This window comes from Panthera onca, chromosome B1 (genome assembly GCF_046562875.1).
Source record: "Panthera onca isolate mPanOnc1 chromosome B1, mPanOnc1 haplotype 2, whole genome shotgun sequence".
Classification (NCBI taxonomy): Eukaryota; Metazoa; Chordata; class Mammalia; order Carnivora; family Felidae; genus Panthera; species Panthera onca.
In genome coordinates, this window is record NC_138342.1 from 34,464,892 (window position 1) to 34,486,009 (window position 21,118).

Here is a 21,118-nt window from a genome sequence, read left to right on the forward strand (position 1 = left end):
ATAAGGTATAAGTCAATGAGAACCTATATTCTCCTCCTTCACAATTATCTTTCTTTCTTCAGATATACTTGTGACTACCCAGTAAATGAACTGCTTTTAGGAAATAGGAAGAAAATGGACTTCGCCATGGGAACTAAGTAGGGCACTTTATTTGCATTACACACCGTCTTTCTTTCTGTTATTTTTAACTTTAAAATCTCTGGATGTCAGAACCTTACTTCTGGGGACATATTATTGACAGAGGAATTGTCTAGTAACTTGAAAAATGTTGAGGAAGCAATTATTAATGTCATGCTAATTATAAATTCAAACTAGACTCTTAGGCCTCAAAGTGAGCAATGCTTATCAGAAGATTGAGAGACCTGTTCCGGCCCTGCACATCGCAGAAATCATTTTAGCCCTTTCTTCTCAGTGGCTGAACTTCATACTTATTTCTAGTGGTAATTACTAAGGTCCATAGGGCTGGGCTGTAGATGGAAGCAGGCAGAAGAGTTGAACACGCACAAGTTTTGAAAGCAAATGAAATTGGGTTGAACCCCAGACTCAGACACTCAGCAGCTATGTGAACTTTAACAAGTTAAACAGCTTTTCTGGAGCCTCAGTTTTCTTATCTGCAAGATCAGTGTAGACATATGGATATCCAAAAATTGGTATGAGGAGTAAAGGAGGATAACAAATACAATGTCCTTTGTATAACAACAACAAAAAAGCCAGTATTCTTGCCTTTCTTATCTCCCTCCTTGGGTAACTTCTGTAGAAATACCCACTCCGCAAAATATTTGGGGAGTATTGCTTCAGTGCTTGAGTATCCTGCCTTCATAAACACACTGCACACTCTACCCCATCAACCAATAAAGCTCTTTTGTCATCAAGCAGAGTTTTTCTATCACCGTGATTTGTGAATGACTCCTATAGTTTTTGCAATATCCTTATAGACCAATGATACTATTTGCTTAGTATAGGTTAGATTTGCCCAAAGGTTTAATACGGGTAAAATCACAAACTTGATATTCTAATTATACACATATACAAGAACATATAGCTTTTCTGATGAGTATTAAAATAAATAACTATTCCATTTTTGTGAGTCACTTAAAATGCATGCAGTATGCCAGTATAGGAGTCTAAAACCACTCTAGGTATTTTAAGTAGAAAGGGATTTAATACAGGGAATTTGGTGCTTGCATAGCCACTGTGAAGTGCTGGTGGAATAAACCTGGGGCTGAGCCTTCAGGATTGACTCCCATAACACTGTAAATCTGACTTGCCAAGGACATTCGAGTTTCTGTTTTATTAAGTCATCAGAATTATCAGAAGGTAGATTTAAAGTTTTTTAAATGTTTATTATTTATTTTTGAGGGGGGAGGGGCAGAAAGAGAGGGAGACACAGAATCTGAAGCGGTCTCCAGGCTCTGAGCTGCCAGCCCAGAAACCGACGCACCTCACCGTAAGATCATGACCTGAGCTGAAGTCGGACGCTTAACCAATTGAGCCACCCAGGTGCCCCTCAGAAGGTAGATTTTAAAGGTTCATCCCAAACTTGCATTATTGTTAGAGAAAGAACACTTATGATAAAAAGAAATCCTGCTGCTGGTGCATCAGAAATGGCATGTTTATTTATGAAGGACAACTTATTCATTCATTGATTTGTTTCTCCACCTATAACAGGTCTATTCTGTTTGTCTTGTGTGTTAACTGATTTTTTAAAAATGTGTTTCTGTCACTGAAAAAAATGTGTTCCTGCCTTTGTGTATTCATTTATTTTAGTGTTTATTTATTTTTGAGAGAGAGAGAGAGAGACAGACAGACAGACAGAGCAGGATGGTGGGAGGGGCAGAGAGAAAGGGAGACACAATCTCAAGCAGGCTCCAGGCTCCTAGCTATCAGCACAGATGCTGGGCTCCAACCCATGAACTGCAAGATCATGACCTGAGCTGAAGTCAGACACCCAATCGACTGAGCCACCCAGGCGCCCCATGTGTATTCATTTTTAAGTGAGTATAATCCAAATGTTGACTTTTCACTTGATATTTTCCCATATTATTACATACTTTTGTAACCATAGATTCTGGTAGATTAAAAAAAGAAAAGGTGAATATAAACTGTACTATGCTAATTGGCATGAGAAGCTTCACACATATCCCTACTAAGTTTTTAACAGCTTATTGAGATACGTTCACCATTTAAAGTTTTTTGGTATATACATAGGGGTGTATAATCATCACCGATATCTCTATTAAATTTCATCGTTTTATTTTGAACTCATTTTTCTAAATCTCATAATTCTGGCTTTTAGATTGCTTATTCTTTTTTTAAAAATGTTTATTTATTTTTGAGAGAGAGAGAGAGAGCAGAGTGTGAGCAGAGGAGGGGCAGAGAGAGGGAGACACAGAATCTGAAGCAGGCTGCAGACTCTGAGCTGTCAGCACAGAGCCCGACACGGGGCGCGAACCCACAAACCGCGAGATCATGACCTGAGCTGAAGTCAGACACTCAAGCGACGGAGCCGCGCAGACGCCCCAAGATTGTTTATTCTTGCGTGCATGCATGCCATCTACCTCTGCTCTAATGAAACCGCCCAAGCAAGGGTTAAAACCATTGCCAGGTGGCTGCAGGTTGAAATTACTCCATTCAGCAGCACTTTCAAGTTTTTAAAGGTAGAATAAGTAAGTAAGCTATAAAACCGCCTCTACTCTGATATCAATTGATGCCAACCCAGGCAACATGAAGAAGACAATGGGAAATGATTTGCCTGTTCTGCTAGCCAGTGACTCCAAAAGAAAAGGCGAGGTGCTGGCTGGCATAACTTGTTCTAAATGCAGCCATTCTATTTTTTCTAAGACTCCCAGAATTTTGCTAATGACTGGTATCAAATCTCCCAGGCTGCAGTTTCAGCAATATACCCCTCCCCCGCCTTTTTTAAAGATCAGGATAAGATTTGTTTTTGTCCAGTCTCTGGCATCTCATTGTAAGCAGGGAGATGTTCTGTTCATTGCTCCTACCATGTGCCATGGTTCCTGGCACATAGTAGGCCCTTCATATACATATTTGTTGTGTGAATGAATGAATGCCTTTCACAGAGATTCTAGTGTTTTCATGACCATTGTTACTATTTATTTTGGTAATAACTGTCACCTGCTAACTTCAACCTGTCCATCAGCCCTTATCTTGAATGTCACTTCCTTCAGGAAGCCTTCCGGAGCCTCTCCACTAGGTAAGGTGTTCCTGAGCTCCCTCTTCCACATGACTCTTATTACTGATCAAAGCTCCATGGGGGAAGTTTCTGTGTTTATTTGCTGTGTTCACCTTTGCATCCCCAATTCTAAGCTCAATGCCCATCACAGATAGGTACTTAATCAGTATTTGTCGAATAGTTAAAGTAAATTGGAATGTCATTCACATCTAAAGGCAAAAACTCATTCAACCCAGCCAGGTGTTCTTGTACCACCTATTCATCTGTCTTGACTCTCAAGTTGTCTTTTTTTAATGTTTTATTTATTTTTTGACAGAGTGAGAGAGAGAGAGAGCACGCAAGTGGGGAAGGGGCAGAGAGAGAGGGACAGAGGATCCAAAGCAGGCTCTGTGTTGACAGCAGAGAGCCTGATGTGGGGCTCGAACTCATGAATGGTGAGATCATGACCTGAGCAGAAGTCAGATGCTCAACCAACTGAGTCACCCAGGTGCCCTGTAAGTATATTTAAAAAAAAAAAAAAAAAAAAGTGCTGAGGCATGGTTTACATGTCATAAAATTCACCCATTAGAGTCTTCTTACTCATGTTTCTCTCTCATTTTCTGTGTGAAGGTCATTTTTCTGATGGTAAAAAATGGGAGAAGATAGAAGTGGATTATAGTGTTAACTTGGATAGAGAATGGGCTCCTAGAGCCCAATTTACCAGGATTTACTTCTGTTTTATTTCTCTTTGTGATTGTAAGCTAATTAACTTCTCTAAGCCACAAATTCTAACCTGTAAAATTGTACTAGGAAGAGTTTGTTTCATTGGATACTTCAAGGATTGAGTGAGATAACCTCCAAAAGATCTGTCAACTGATCCACTGTAGGGATAATAACAAAAAAAAAAATGTAGATTACTTCTTTTCTCTCTGTAACTGTTAACTTGGACCCCCTAAACAGGTCTATTCTTTCACCATTATCATTATTTTGTTATGAGCATATTTAAAAACAAAACAAAAGAAAACAACCTTCTTGCTTCCCTAGCGTCTCTGCAAGCCCCACTTCATTCTGAGGTTTAGCTTCACCGACACTATTCCTACAGATTTTTGTCCCTCTTTTTATTCATTCTCCCGCATATGCTTTTTCTCTCCATCTTTTGAAAACGCTGGTAGGAAAAACAAGCCCCACCTGAGATGATTAGAGAACAGCGGTTCCTTTAGTTGCCATTCTCTTTCTCCTTCACTCTGAATCTTCCGCCGTGAACTCAGAATTTTATTTTTCAAAGCCTCCCATTCTTTTAAAAATACGTTTCCTTTTACACCCTCTTGTCTCGAAATCACACCTGTCTTTTCCCTGGATCCGTTTCTTAAAGTCTCTGACCGCCTGCCTTCTGTGCTACATCACGGTCACATCCCCCAGGTTTCTACAGCTTCTCCGCGACCCACCAATTCTTCCCCGGGAGTCACATTACATCAGCATTACTAATACAATATCGTTTACATTCCAGACTGTTTTATTCTAGGCAATCAATTAAAAACGAAGCTCGGTACTGGCTTGATTTAACATGGAGGATGAATTGTCTAAGGTCAAATGCAAACTGCTGCAAGATGTGGGAGACCTATATTTATATTCATACTAAATATATACCTGTTGAATTTGGGCTTTTTCTCAACGCTTCAGAAACCCTGAGCTCTCGGGTAACTGGGATGGTAAGAAGGATAGGTTTCCAGAAACTTCGCAAAAAAAAAAAGACTCCATCTAAAGCACTGCTCCATACGCTCAAGTAATACCCACCAACAAAAACCATCTCCACAACCACCAGATTATCTCACCAGCAAGTGAGACTGCAAGGTTTGGGGGCCCGGCTGTACCACTCTGCGCGGCGCATGGGGGGGTTCGTACCCATTTGGTAGCGACTGACCGTTTCCCCGTCTCTTGGTTTTGCCCCTGCTCCCCCTGCGCAGGCACCTAAAGTGCGTCAGGCCGGCGCTTTATAGCGGCAGCCTGGGCGGCTCCGCTTGCTGTTTTTTCTCTTCTTCTGGGTAGTGGCTCCTCCTGCGGTTCGCGAAGATGCAGCTCAAACCGATGGAGATTAACCCCGAGGTGAGCGTCAGGTGCATCGTTGCCCCGGGAGCTCAGGGCTGAGGGTCCGCCCTGGCCAGGTAGCTGCATCGATGAGTGGCCTTGTTTTTGTATTTTTTCTTTGCATTTGCCTTTCAGATGCTGAACAAAGTGAGTGGCGTCTCTTGCCGCCTCTGTCCCCATCCCCCGGAGGCGCCCACCGGCCCCGGCTGTCTCGCAGGGACTCAGCGGCATCCTGCGCGCTCCACAGGCGGCCGGGCTGGGGCGAAGTCCGGGCGCCCTCCCTCCGCCCCTGCATCGGGGTCGGGCGGTGACTCTGCGGAACCGTCAGCGGTGGAAGGGAGGAGGGGGCTGCGCCCAGATGTGAGCGCTGGCCCGGCCCCCGAGGGCGTGGCGCGGGCCGCGCCGACTCGTGTGCCCGGGCTTCGCGGGAGCCACGTGTGGGCCGCGCTTTGTGCTGTGTCATTGCGCCCGCTGGGGTGAGGGGTGGGGGGCGGGGCGGGCCGTTACTCCTCCCCGGCTCCGGTCGCGGCGCGGAGACTGCCGGGGGGCGGCCCCGGAGTCCGGCCGGTGCCCGCGACTCGAGGGTCTCCGCTTGCCTGGCCGCCCTGTTTCCTCTCTGCAGGTGCTGTCCCGGCTGGGGGTCGCCGGCCAGTGGCGCTTCGCGGACGTGCTGGGGCTGGAGGAGGAGGCTCTGGGCTCGGTGCCCGCGCCCGCCTGCGCGCTGCTGCTGCTGTTTCCCCTCACGGCCCAGGTAGGGCGTGGGGCCAGGGGTGCTCGGGCCTCGGAACGTGTGCGCTGCTTCCAAACCCGAGGGAGGCGTTGAGGACAGTGTAGACACCCGGCTTCCCTCCCCTCCCGGCCTGCGAGTCCACACCTGCAAAACTGCCCTCTTTCTGCGGGGGATGGGGTGAGAAGCCCTCTGTGTCATGCTACCTACTCACTGGCTGTTAACAATTTGTTGGCTCCTCGCTCGTCCATCCAGCACTGCCTGGAATTTCAAAGAGAAGCAGCATCTCTGTTCTATTATCTCAGTTATCCAGAGAAAGCACTCATCCTACTCATAAGTAAGCTTGAACCTGCGCTTTTCAGAGCCTTCCACTCCAAAGAATGGCTGGTTGTTTCCCTTTAAGGGCTGCGGCCTGTCAGTTTATTGTTTGGTTCTCAGACTCCCACCTTACAGTAAAACAGGGGGGCGGGCTTGCCTGCCTAGACCACAGGAAAACAAAATAGGTTGTTTAATGCTCCATCCCCACTCTTGGGTCTCCACTGGACTCCTGTTTCTTCCCATCCCTCCACTCCCTACAACATGCACACTTGGTTTTTAACCTCCCCAATGTGCTTGTAAAAAAGACCTTACTCATTTGCGTGTGGTTCCTGTGTGGGGACCTCCTTCCACCTCTCTTATCCTCTTTCCTCTCTGACCTTGTAGCTAAATGAAATAGGTGGGCATTAGAGCAGTCTTGGAAACACCTTTTCATTTCCCTTTAGATGGTCTTCCTCCTACAAGTGTGCATGGATGTATGTACCTCAAAGACTGAGCATCAGATATAAAAAGGTAGCTGGGTTAATTGTTGTCTTGCGATGTATGAAATCCCACTAATTGGCATGGCATTGTCTATCTCCTATTGCTGTCACTTGACCCCTGACTGGGGAGTGATGAAATCTGCATTAACAAAACTTGGGATATTAGCATTTGGGGCATCATTCCAAACACAGTAAGCGGAACTGAAGCACCATGCTAAGGCTGGGTATTCTAGAAGCATCCTCGGCATAAATTATTAAGCTCTGTGGGAAGTTCCAGGCGTTCCTCCTAGTAAATGGGCTTTGTGTTGTGAGTTAAAAACCCTTATTAAAGTTATTAGGTTAATCCCACTGACATGTTTTTTATTGTTAGGTAAAACGGAGCCGCTAAATAATTGCAAGGCAAATTAGCTTCCCTGTTGACCGAATCAGACACCATCTCCTCTCTCCTTTGAGCTTCTCTCGAGCTCTCTTATTAGAGGAACCATGATGACTCGGAGATTTTGAGCAGCACTCACAGGCAAGGCCTCTGGGAGGCAGTGGTGCTTCGTGTTTGTCTTTCAAAAGCCCACTGCTTGCTTTTTGCCGATCAAGCTGCTCTTGGTAGAGAACCGGTCTGGTTTGAACAAGCCAGATACTTCATACTCCTTCACCTCCAGCTGGGCAGTCAGATTTATTGAGCCACCTGTTCTGTGACACGAAACACCGACTAGGCTAAACACTGAGACAAATTCAAAGAAAAGCTGAAGTTTATATGTTGACTTCCAAACAAGCTGATGTTAATTTAGAAAGCATCCACTTTTGTCTAAGAGAAGGTTATGAAATCCTAACTGGATCACCTCTGAAAGATTAAATTTTAAGTGGTAATGAAAAATTTGCAGAAGTATTTCCATGCAAGAGCTCAAACAACTAAAGAATGGTGCTATCCGATTAAAAAAAAAGTTAACCTAGAAAAGTGAAAACCCTTAAGTCCGTGATTAACACATTTCAAAGATGCGGTAGATCTTTGATGCTAGAACTTCCTGTTGGTTGGAGCTTGAATTGGTCTGGTGGAACAAGCCCTCTTATTCTTATGGTGTCACAGACAAGGCTTAAACTTCAGTTATGTGTACAGTAATGAGAGGCAACTGGAATTGGAAATCTTCTGGTATCATGTCTAAATCACACTGGTTATGGGAAATTAATGTTTCTATAACATTGGCACCTTGCTTTTAACTGTGAAGTCCTACCTTTAAGGTCTAAAATTCATTAGCAAAAGGTCCAGACAAGCCCACTAAATTACTGTACAAAGAGCAAATGGATTCTTGGAGGGACACTATCTCTACTCTTATTCATTTGTTGATTTCTTAGGACTGCCCCCCCCCCCATTGTTAATCTGTCCTCAAACTGTAGTTTGCAAATGTGACACAAACAAGTGTCATATCTTGCTCTTGTAGGATGAGACGATTTTGTGAAATCACAGCCCAGAACCCTAGACCAGTTGTCTTTCCTTCCAAAAGAATGAGGGAATAGTTAATTTTTTTAAATTGCTCCTTTCAGCAGTTAAGTCTTGCTTTGTGTTTGTTTTTGAATTATACTTGCACACAATAGAGGTAGAACTTCAAAGAATACTAAGATAGTTGGTGGTGGTGTTTAAGGAAGAAAATAATGAACTTGTGTGTTTTTCTTCAGGACACCATCCATTTCAAGCTAAAAGGTTGTAGTGGTGTCTAGACAAATCCTTGGGCAACATCCAAGGCCATTACTGCACTGCAGCATGAGGGTGGAGTCTCCGAGCCTCTCAGAACCCCACGGACTGGCTGACGTGGGTGTGGGAGGCAGACAGGCCATTCTCTGGTTACTGGCCAACACCTGGGACCAAGGTTCCTGGTCCCACATCCCACTTGTGTTTCCATTTAGGTGGTAGAACTCGCTGTGCTGCCATCTGTTAGTTCTTTGCATTTTCATTTTGAGATACAAAAATGTTTTTTTATATTCACAGCATGAGAACTTCAGGAAAAAACAGATTGAAGAACTGAAGGGACAAGAAGTCAGTCCCAAGGTGTACTTCATGAAGCAGACCATCGGGAACTCCTGTGGTACCATCGGGCTGATACATGCAGTGGCCAATAACCAGGACAAACTGGAGTTTGGTAAGTGGGTGTGGAGGGTAGTCCTCCTCTAGTTGACCTCTAGTTCATAATAACTTGTCATTCCAAAACCCCCAGGGGTCTACTCTGCAAAGTCTTTGCCTTAAATTTTTTTTGAAACCTACTTCTCCAGATATAATCAGTAGGCAAATTAACATTGATTCTCTTTTGAGGGAAGGAAACTCATTTTCCAAGAAGCACGGTCTAGCTTCTTCCACCTGGAGGGGAAGAGGGAGTGATACGCAGTTTTGTACTGCCTCTCTGCCTCTGCTCTTCCATTTGCAGACAGCCAGTCGTCATGATTCCCCTGTGCCCCCGTGCAGGTCTCAACAATTCGGAAGAATTAGAGATGATGTTCAGCCATAAAATAGTAACACCAAGGACCTGTCTTTAATGGTTCTGGGTCTCCTAAGCAACAGGAGAACCAAAAGCCTAGAACGGCTGGACAAAGATGTTGTGAACATTCCTTCAGGGAAGCATAGCAGCAGCTCAAAACCTTGAAAGATCCAGCTGTGAACAAAGTCATGTCGGGGGGTGTTAGCTCCCCTCCAGTGAATGCTGTGGAGGATATAGAAGAAAGCAGTCTCTGCCCTGACGTTTGTCCGAAGCACAATTAATAGCACTAAGCTATGTTAAGATACACGGTGTAACGTATGATATAGGCCAAGGGTCAACAAACTTTCTTAGAAGGTAAGAATAGGTCTTTTAGGTTTTGAGGGCCATTTGGTCTCTGTAGTTCAAAAGCAGCCATAGACCAGATGTAAGCCAATGGGTGTGGCTGTTTTCAATAATACAAAAATAGGTACAGTAGTTTGCCAGCTCCTGATCTAGACAATGGATGGGAATGGCTAAGAATTGCATAATTTCAGCTAATAAAGTCCACGGTGTGGCTTGTAGCAAGCAGGTCAAATACTTTTTTAAACAAGGTGTAAGTGTGGCCAAGACCACTGCTAGTGTACTTTTGAAATTAAAACAACAACAACAAAACTCGTTTGGCTATAATAATCCAAATCTTCTAGAACCTACTTTTTTGAATGTTGACTTGCCATATTAAAGAGTATTGTAGCTTGATCCTTTATTTCTTCTGCAGTAAGTCTCCCTTTAGAGTACTGTGTTCGGAGGTCAGAGGGATACTGTAACTCTTTGTAACCATGGTCATGATAGAGCCAAAGATGTAATCTGAGTCCTAGCCCGCCCCATAAAGTTAAGAGGATTCCTATCACTTCCAGATTTTAAACCGTCTTCACTTAACGAATATGTTTTCGCTTAGAGCTGAAAGTTCGAATGCAGTCTTTTGAAAAATAACTCGCTCTTACTCTAGCTATGTATTCAGTGTCTCCTAGACTTACCCATATTGAGCAATGACAAAACGCTTATTCCACACCGTCAGCCGGTCACTTGTCTCTGGGCCAGGCTATAAGGCTCTTTCCATTTCTTAAGATCCTTAAGTCAGGGCGCCTGGGTGGCTCAGTCGGTTGAGCATCCGACTCTTGATTTTGGCTCAAGTCTTGATCTCAGGGTTTGAATTCAAGCTCTTACTTAAAAAATTGTTTAAAAAAGATCCTTCGGTTAATGTCCACCTGGATAACCATACTACGGAGATTGCATTTTCTACCCTGAAGTAAAACATCCTGGTTTGAGAATTGTTAACTAGACTAGAATGTAGTTGTACCATGTAGGATTGTGTACTGTCAGGTGCTGTAGGTAACAGTAACACACAGTAACACACAAGACCCACAGTTCCTGCCTTTATGGGATGACAAATCTCACAAATACATGTCACAAATGCACAACCACTGTAAAGAAGACGGTAAGGGATTGGAGAGGTGAGTGTGAGGTGGGAGGGAAAAGAGGTTGAGAGAGCAGGGAGGAGATGCAAGAGGGCTTGGCACACAGGGGGAATGGAGAGTTCTGTGACTTGAATGTGGTAGAAGGGGGGTGGTTGCAAGAGCGGCTGAGGGGGAAAGGAAGGCTCTTCCACCTCCGAGACCACAGTAAAGACTTAAGTCACTGAGCATGGCTGGCTGTGCACCCATTTGCGTTATTTTATTTATACTAATAGACTTTTCCTCCCCCCAAAGAGGATGGGTCAGTCCTGAAACAGTTTCTTTCTGAAACGGAGAAGCTGTCCCCTGAAGACAGAGCAAAATGCTTTGAGAAGAATGAGGTAGGAAGATGGCTTCTAGAGCATCAGTTTTCAATTCCTACAGAGGTTTTTGTGCTAATTATTCTCTCTTTCCTGCAGGCCATTCAGGCAGCCCATGATGCCGTGGCCCAGGAAGGCCAATGTCGGGTAAATACATGCAGATGCAAATCAGAGCCAGGCTGCCCAGGTGCTGTCTGTGTTTCCCCTGATACGAACAAGAACCTCTTCCCTGGACACAGCAAATGTTTCCAGCCACGGCCAGCTAGGCCCATTAATACCAGAACATTCTACCAGAATAATACTTTGACTACAACTGTTCATAAAATGGCTCCCCACAAATCTAATTGGCAATAAAAGAGTCTTGAATAAATTCAAACTGATGGTTTTTTGTTTAGATCCAAATGATTCTACAAGAGTAACACCCCTCCTGGAAATTGAGCATTTCACATACTTCTCTCACAGACTGTTGGCCAAGAGTGAGATTACCAGCTAGGATTGATGGTTTCTAGAAGGCTTAAATATACCATTAATCTGAATAGAGTCCTCCTGTCAACTGTTAATTAGATTTACGTTGGTTATCAGTGCCTTTATGACTATAGTTGACCCTGCCACTTTCTAGTCTTGACCTTGGGTGAGATGCTTATCCTCCCTAAGCCTGAATTTCTTTCTTAGTGAAAAGCAGAGTTCTGATAGTTACACTATATCTACCATAATAGATGAAGGTATTAAAAGAGTCTTCTAATATTGTCTATTATATAGGAAATACATGTTAGCTGTACTGATTTAAAATGGTACATAAGCGAATCAGTTCAAGCACATACTTAGTGACAATTTATTTTTTAACAAATTAAGCTCTGCTTTTAAAATCCTTGCAGAATATGTGTATTAAATCAACATGTTATACATTTTGAACTTACACGATATTAGGTCAATTATATCTCAGTAAAGCTGAAGAAAAAAAAATTTAATGCAATGTATATTACAATAAAAACTCATTTTCAAAATATTTCTTGACTCTTCAGGTAGATGACAAAGTGAATTTTCATTTTATTCTGTTTAACAACGTGGATGGCCACCTCTATGAACTTGGTAAGTTTGTCCATTTTGGGAACCCAGTATGGTTTCATGCATTCTTTTATTTAAAAAAATGTTTTTTAATGTTTATTTATTTTTGAGAGACAGAGACAGAGCACGAGTTGGAGAGGGGCAGAGAGAGAGGGAGACACAGAATCCGAAACACGCTCCAGGCTCTGAGCTGTCAGCACAGACCCTGATGCAGGGCTCGAACCCATGACTATGAGATCATGACCTGAGTGGAAGTCAAACGTTTAACTGACTGAGCCACCCAGGCACCCCATAGTTTCATGCATTCTTTCAGATGAGATTCCTTTTAACAGTATTGGTGTGTGACTTTGTGGCACTTAATGTATGTTTGTGGAGTGTATCTTTGTTCAGGAAGTCAGAACAGCAAGGTATTCTCATGGGGGCACTTAATCCTTTATCATACCCAGACCCTTCCCTTGACCAGTCTGTCAGTGACCTGCAGAAGGAATGACTCTGGTCACACACCGGTAAGGAGATCAGTGCCAGTTCAGGGCATTCATGTCAGACTTCCTCTTCCCTCCTTCCACTACAGCATTACTGGCTTAGGAGTGCTAGCAGCAACCTGACAAGGAATACTTTTGGAAAAAGATAAATGCACGTGATCTTGCTTGTATAGAAAGAATTTGGATGTGTTGGGGGATAATTTCCCTTAGCTTGTATACGGCAATAAAGAAAGCTTATCCATCTTGTAAAAGTCCTCCCTTCTGTATTAACGGAGGAAGACTGGTAGCCATGTTGCCTCAAGTCAGGAACTACCTTTGAGCAAATAAAAACAAAGCTAACGTGGGGTCAGTTGGCAGTCGTTGAGGGGCAGTGAAATCCGAAGCATTCCTTCTTGTCTCTGCCCCTCCCTGTACTTCGGAGGCTGCATCTGGCTTTTGCTTTGGGGTCCTGCCCGGCAGATGGGGCACAAGCCTTTCTGTTAGGATGGTTACGTTTCGCTTGTGTGGACCTGTTGCTTGTGGATTAGAATTGCCCGGAATGGGCATCTAGGAGCATTTGAACCTTATTTGCTTCTGACCAGCCTTCCTTTGTGGAGTGGCAGTGGTATTTGGGAGATCTAAAACTTCCCTTTAGGCTGGGTGAACACAGTAGCCAGCAAATGTGCAGAGAAATTGACATGCCTGGCTTCTTCATTGTAGATGGACGAATGCCTTTTCCGGTGAACCATGGCACCAGCTCAGAGGACTCATTGCTGCAGGTAATCTTCGGAACCCGCCTCTGACTGGGTCCACGTTTCTTTAGCCATATTATCTACAGTGCTAATACCTTGTCAGTGCGGCCAGCACCAATCACCTGGGTTAATAGCAGTCTTTAGGGTTAAAGGATTATTCCTGTCTACCTTATCTTATAAGATACGGTTTTAAACGGGATCCTTCAGAACAGCCCTGACTAATCTGTCTCGTGTGCTGACTTTAGCCTATGGTTAGAATTAGTCTGAAAGCTGTTGCTTAACTTCCTCGCGGGATTAAGGTGACCATTGTTCTCTTGTCAAATTACATCATAGCTAACGACTCAAAGAACAGCAGCCTGAGCCTTTCCTAAACCCTCTCAAACTGATGGATTTGGGTCAGTCTTATAGGTAGTGCACTATGGATTCTGGTTAGGCCGTCAACTTCAGTTTTTTCTTCTCCTTTGGTCCACTGTTACAGCACAAGAGAAGCAGATTCAAAATCTGCCTCGATAAGAATTTAAGATCCAGGATCACTATCCTACTCTAAGTGACTATAGAAACCTCTTAATTCTGGACAACAGGCTACTGTAGGCCCCTTCACCCTAAAAACAAGTTTCTAGAATCAATTTACTGTTATAAAGGAAAGCTGTTTCATCGTGATACAATAAAAAGTGCAGTTAAGGTAAAAGTACTTCATTTTTTTTGAGTGCTTGCTATGTGCAGATGAAGGGCTGGTGAACTTCCTGTAAAGAGCCAGGTAGAAAATGTTTTTGGCTTCGTGTGGCATTTGGCTCTGTTACAAGTACAGAAATACTTCAGGGATATTGTGGGCTCTGTTCCAGACCATTGCAATAAAGGGAATATTGCAATGAAGTGAGTCCAATGAAATTCTGAGTTTCCCAGTGTATGTAAAAGTTATGTTATAGTATAAGTATACTGTGGTTTATTAAGTGTACAATAACGTTATGTCTAAAACAGTGCATGTACTTTAATTAAAAATACTTTATTTCTTGGAGTGCCTGGGTGGCTCAGTGGGTTAAGCGTCTGACCTCGGCTCAGGTCATGATCTCGCAGTTTGAGTTCAAGCCCCTTATCGGGCTCTGTGCTGACAGCTCAGAGCCTGGATTCTGCTTCCGCTTCTGTGTCTCCCTCTCTGCCCCTCCCCTACTCACATTCTGTCTCTCTCTCTCTCTCTCAAAAATAAACAAACATTAAAAAAATAAAAAGAAAATACTTTATTTCTAAAAAATGCCTACCATCATCTGAGCTTTCTGTGAGTGGTAGGTAATGTTTTTGCTAACGGAGGTCTTGCCTCGTTCTTGATGGCTGCTGACTGATCAGGATGCCGGTTGCTGAAGGTTGGGGTAGTTGAGGTGATTTCTTAAAATAAGACGGCAAGGAAGTTAGCCACATCCACTGACTCTTCTTTTTACAAACAATTTCTCTGTAGCCTGCGATGCTTTTGATAGAACTGTACCCACAGTGGAGCCTGTTTTAAAATTGGGAGTCTGTCTTCTCAAACCCTGCCGCTGCTTTGCTGCCTTGGTCTATGTGATGTCCTAAGTCCTTTGGTTGTTTCAACGGTCTTCACAACATCTTCACCAGGAGTAGATCTCATCCTAAGAAATGTGCTCATCCATCATCTGTTAAAGTTTGATCATGGGGTTGGAGCAACTCAGGCCCATCCTCAGGCTCCACTTCTCATTCTTGTTCTCTTGCTGTTTTCACTGCATCTGCAGTTACTTGCTCCACTGCGTCTTGATCCCCCTCAAAATTATCCACGAGGGTTGGAATCCACTTCCTTCAGACTCTTGTTCATGTTGATATTTGATCTCTTCCCAGGAATCAGGAATGTCCTTAATGACATCTAGAATGGTGAATCCTTTCCAGGAGGTTTTCAATTTATTACCCAGGTCTATCAGAGGAATCCATATCTATGGCAGCTTATAAGCCTCACAAAATGTATTTCTTAAATAATGAGACTTGTAAGTTGAAAGGACTCCTTAATTCGTGGGGCCACAGGATGGATGTTTTGCTAGCGGGTATGAAAACCACATTAATGTCATTGCACATCTCCATCAGAGCTTTTGGGTGACCAGGTGCATTGTCAGTGAGCGGTCCTATTTTGAAAGAAATCTTTTTTTTCTGAGCAGCAGGTCTAACGGTGGGCTTAAAATATTTAGTAAGCCATGTTGTGAACAGATGCACTGTCATCCAGGCTTTGTTCCATTTATAGAGCACAGAGTAGATACAGCATACTTGTTAAGGGCCCTTGGATTTTCAGAATGGTAAGTGAGCACTGGCTGCTGCTTCCAATCACCGGTTGCATTAGTCCCAAACAAGAGAACCTGTTCTTTGAAGCTCTGAAGCCAACTATGGACTTCTCCTCTCACTATGAAAGCCCTAACTGGTACCTTGTTCTGGTAGAAGGCTGTGTCCTCTGTGTCGGAAATCTGTTGCTCGGTGTAGCCACCTTCGTTAGCGATCCTAGCTGACCTTCTGCAGGTACTGCCTCAGCACGGGCTGCTTCACCGCACACTTTGATGCTACAGAGGCGCCTTCTTCATTACACTTACTGAGTCCGTGTCTGCCAGCTTCAGACTTTCCTTCTGTAGCCTCCTCACCTCCCTCAGCCCCCGCAGAATTGAACAGAGTGAGGGTCTTGCTCTTCGTTGGGCTTTGGCTTAAGGGAATGTTCTCGTTGGTTTGATCTTCTATCCAGACCCCGCAGACTTCCTCCATACCAGGAATAAAGCTGTTCTGCTCTCTTCCCATCCGTGTGTTTGCTGGAGTAGCACTTTTAATTTCCTTCAAGAATCTTTCCTTTGCATTCATGGCAGGGCTGAGTATTTGGCACAATAGGTGTAGCTTTCAGTCTGTCTCCGCGATCGACATGTTTTCCTCAGTAAGCCTAATCATTTCTAGCTTTTGATTTGAGGTGAGAGACGTGGGACTCTTCCTTTCACTTGAACACTTACAGATGACTGTAGGGTTATTAACTGGCCTAATTTCAACATTGTGTCGGAATAGGAAGGCCTGAGGGGAGAGAGACACGGGGGGACAGCTGGCCACCGGAGCCGTGAGAACACACACGACATTTATACTAAGTTCTCCGGTCTCGTATGGGCGTGGTTTATAGCACCCTAAAACAATCCTAATAGTGACCGTCAGATCTCACTAAGCACAGGTCATCGTAACAAATACAAGAAAAAAGTTGGAAATGTTGCAGGAGTCACCACAATGGGGCACAGAAGCACAAAGCAAACGAGTGCTGTTGAAAAATGGCGCTGATAACTTGCTTGATGCAGGATTGCCATAGACTTTCACTATAAAAATGCAGTGTCTGAGACGTGCGGTAAGGTGAAGGGCAATAAAATGAGGGTGCTCATATTCAGTTCTGTTACAGCTGTCCATTGACCGTGTCCAAGTGAATGTGTGGCCATATTCTATTAAAACTTAATTCATAAAAACAGGCAGTTGGCTGCAGTTTGCCGACCCGTGTGCTAGATGCTCTTCTAAGTGACTTACAGCTTTTAGGGATGCTTTTAACGAGGCTCTGAGGCATTGTATTCACGTTTTACAGATGAGGAAAATGAAGTTAAGTGATGCACAGGGTCGTCAGTGACTTGAATGACAAAACCATGGTTCAAATCTGGACAATCTTAGCCACTGTTCGATACTACCTTTCTGTGTAAAAGACCGGATTTTAGAACATCCTAAACCTCATGAGCTGCAGGTGTTAGTGGGCCAGATTATGCTACAGTAGGTGGGGTCACTGCCTCGAGTTTGCTGTTACACACCTGAGATCAGTTAGAGACAAGTCTGGATTTACGAGGGGTATATGGGAACAGTACGGAATGAGACCTAGATCTAGAAAAGCAGGATTGAAGGATATTTGCAGAGTCGAATTTACTTATGGGAGAGCATAAGAACAGAGGCGGAACTTCTGCTTATGACCCATTTAGGGGAAAGACTGGTCCTTCTAATAAGGTTTGAGGTAGTTACTGTCCTCTTGAACACTGCTGGTACGATAAGTGTGCCCCACATAGGAAACTTAAAACTGTTACTTTGAGTAGAATTTGTGAGGTGTGGGGAAGATAAAACTTTGTTTTAAAACAACAACAACTATTTAGAATCTCATTTAAAATTAAATGGAATATAAACCAGCATCATAGTGAAAATTCTTATCCTAAGTAAGGCTGCTGCTATATGTGGTTACAGTTGTTTTAGATTATCTAAACTGTAAATTACTGCTAATCTGGTAAGAAAGTACATAAACTTGATCCAAGAATTCTGAACGTGAAAGGATTGAGGTCACTGCTCATTGTAGGGGATGGCTCTTCCGTTTATAGACACATCTTTAATGTTAATCATCATTGTGGGCCCTATAGGAAAGTCAATTTGGGGAAGGAACATCTGGAATATCAGTATATTAAAAATTCTGACAGTGAAATATGTAGATGTCAATCTATAGAATCCACTCTAGTTTTTACAAGTGGTTCTAAAGCAGGAGCAAAACTCTGGGTGTGGTTGATGCCTTTTAAGGGCCAAACTCACGGGGTTGATTGGTTTTAGACCTTGGGAGCTGACTGTTGTATCCTCTTAAAGGTCATATTCAATATGGTTTGTGGAGCTGTCTTTCCACTGGACTTTTTACAGACTAAACAGTGATTGATATTTACTATGCCAAGGCTTTTAAAGCCTAGAATTTGGTAAATAACTAACATTGGCATCAATTTTCTATTACCAATCTTTGTAATCTAGGCCTTAGAACTAGTCACACATGTCATTCCACCATCAATAAGAATTCATCATCTGCACCTGGAAAACCAGGCTGTTTTGTGAAATGTTCACTTGAAAGAAATTTGTCTCCTTGGAATTTCTGAGTTAGGGGAACTTTTCTCTTATCCCCCCTTATCCCTTATGGGAGAGAGGATCCATTTTTTTTTTTTTTTTATCTTGTTTTGCTTTGAGGAGAAGAGCACTAATAGTGTTGTTTTCTTGTCAAAACCAGGCACGAGGCGGGAAAAGCACAGAGTATTTGGTGGAAGTAAAAAAAAAAAAAGAGCTTCTGAAGTCAAGTCTGTGTGTTGTGGGTTCCTGTCTGCCCATCACCTGATTTTTGTCTTAAATCAGCCCTGGTTCTGAAGTTTAAGGGGAGGTTTGAAGTTGATCAGGGTGACCTGTTCCTTTTCCTTTGAAACTTCATTTCGAGCTGCTGCTGCTTTGGATATTAATGACCTTTCTCCTTGCAGGATGCCGCGAAGGTCTGCAGAGAATTCACTGAGCGTGAGCAAGGGGAGGTCCGCTTTTCTGCTGTGGCACTCTGCAAGGCAGCCTGATGCCCTAGGGGAGGGACAGAGCTTCCCCCCACCCCCTTCCCTTCAGCGTGAAACCTGTCCCCACAGTGCAGTCTAAAATGCTTCAGTACTTGTGGAACACAGCTGTTCTCCTTTGGTTCTGCAGATACGCTCTTACCCTCTACCACACCCAGGCACTAGCAGAGCTCAGCTGTCGATCGAGCAAAGTTTGATAGAAGCTTCAGATGGCGAAGCATTTTCCCCCAGTGTATGTATTGTACCTCAATAGCTAATGCTTTAAATGACTACTTTTGGTTTCTGTCTGTAAGTTCAGGCCTTGGATGTGGTTTAATTGTTTGTCCTTAAAAGAAATAAAACTTTTCTGCTGATTAAGGGATGAGCCTAAACTGGTTTTCATTTTCTCCTTTACCTTACCCTTCAGTACGTTTTCCTAGTGTTACACGTTTATGGCCTTCCATATAAGCAACTCCTACAGCCCATAGGAAAATGATGATGAAAATAGTATTGGTCCAGTGGGTCTCCAGACTTTTTCCTATATATTTATTTGTTTATTTTCAAGCTTTTATTTTTTTAAGCTTATCTTGAGAGAGAGAGCAGCATGGGCTGGGGAGAGGCAGAAAGAGGAGGAAAGAGAATTCCAAGCAGCCTCTGTGCCATCAGCTCTGTCTCATGAACTGTGAGATCATGACCTGAGCTGAAATCAAGAGTCGGACATTTAACTGACTGAGCCACCCGGGTGCCCCTCAAGACTTTAAGTAACCTCTACGCCCCGTGTGGGGCTCAGATTTCACTGTGAGATCAAGACTTGCATGTTGTACCAACCGAACCAGCAGGTGCCCCTTTCTGTATATCTCTATTACTGTATATACCTGTAGACTTAAAAGATTTTTAAACTTTGTTTAGAACAATTTTAGGTTTATAGAAAATTGAGAGGCTATTACAGAGTTGCCATATATTCCTCATCCATTTCTCCTATTAACCTTTGCATCAGTAGGAAACATTTGTTACAGCTAGTGAACCAACAATTGAAATTACTGTCAACTAATGTCCATAGTTTGTTTATTCAGATTCTTCCAGGTTTTGACCTAATACCCTTTTTCTGTTCCAGGATCCCATCTAGGACACCATGTTACATTCAGTGGTCATGTCTCATTAAGCTCCTCTTGGCTTTGACAAGTTCTCAGACTTTGGTTTTGAGGACTTAACAGTTTTGAGGAGCACTGGACAAGTATTTTACATGATGCCCCTCTACTGAACTTTGTCCAATGTTTTTCTCACACTAGGGTTTTGTATTTTGGGGGAGAAAGACCACAGGGATCAAGTTGTCATTTTCATCACCTTATATAAAGGTTACATACACAGTATCAACAGGATTTATCACTTGATACTGACCTTGACGCCTGGCTGAGGTGGGATTTGTCAAGTTTTCTCCACTGTAAAGTTACTTCCCACCCTCCTTCCCTTCATACTATACTTTCTGGAAGGAAGTCTATGCACAGCCCACACTTTTGGAGTGGGGAGTTGAATTTTGCTCTCCCTGAGGATGAAGTATAAATTATTTGGGATCTTCCAAGGGAGATTTATCTCTTCTCCCCTACTTATTCAATCATCAGTATGAACTCACAGATATTTTATACTCTTGGTTATAATCCCATAGTATGTTTTGTTCAAATTGTTCTAGCGTTGGCCATTGACCTACCTTATAAATGTAGGGGCTTTTTGTTAAGCAAGTCCTTGTTTTCCAGAAATTAGGGTTTTTTTGAGCAAATGTCTGCCATTTGTTGTTAAGGCTTACTATTTTATAGATAAGGATATGCAAATATGTGATGTGTAAGCTTGCATTAAAGAGTAAATGACATTCTCAACAATCGATGCTTGGATATAATTGATTCTCACTAATTAAAGGAATTAAGGACAATGGGGAAGAAACTCAATGCTCTTAACTGTGATCTTCACAGAAAAGCTTTGTTGCCAGGAGTCCAGATAATTTGGGTCTCCGTTACCTTAAATTTTTCAGCTCTGATTGTTCTATGGTGGTAACACATCTGATTCCAACTTCCAAGTGAAAGATATTTTGGTTCCCAGGAGGAAGATGATCACTACTATTGACATCCTTTTAGTGTAAAAAATAAAATATACAGTGATTGAGAGAATTCTAATTGCTTAGGGTTGAAGCCAGAGGGATGTGGTTTGAATTTTAACTTATTGCGTGACTTCTATACAATTACTACAAAGAAGGACTTAAGGGAAAGGAAGCAAATCAAGGCTTCTTCCTACTTATGTGAGCCAGAAAAAAAATCACTTGGCCTCTGAAATACAAATTATATCACAAAATGTAACTATAAGCCTTTATACTTTGTGTACGAGAAACCTATTTATTAAAATGATTCCAAACTAACATGCCTTACCATGCCACACCATGAAAGGTTATGCAATAGCTAATATATGTGGGTGGTCCCACCCCTG

At 43.1% G+C, this 21,118-nt stretch overlaps 1 protein-coding gene across 2 annotated transcripts; it reads left to right on the forward strand.

Moving 5' to 3' along the window:
* The first annotated feature begins 5,227 nt into the window (after nucleotides 1–5,227).
* Nucleotides 5,228–19,024, forward strand: UCHL1 (ubiquitin C-terminal hydrolase L1). Of its 2 annotated transcripts, XM_060655168.3 has the most exons (9): nucleotides 5,228–5,275; nucleotides 5,393–5,404; nucleotides 5,880–6,008; nucleotides 8,760–8,910; nucleotides 10,989–11,074; nucleotides 11,153–11,200; nucleotides 12,076–12,142; nucleotides 13,300–13,358; nucleotides 18,587–19,024. In XM_060655168.3, exons 1-9 carry the CDS (start codon nucleotides 5,243–5,245, stop codon nucleotides 18,671–18,673), a joined length of 672 nt encoding a protein of 223 aa, XP_060511151.1. In that variant the 5' UTR covers nucleotides 5,228–5,242; the 3' UTR covers nucleotides 18,674–19,024. The 2 variants fall into 2 exon arrangements, with proteins under 2 accessions (XP_060511151.1, XP_060511152.1); XM_060655169.3 differs by lacking the exon at nucleotides 5,393–5,404.
* The last annotated feature ends 2,094 nt before the right edge of the window (nucleotides 19,025–21,118 follow it).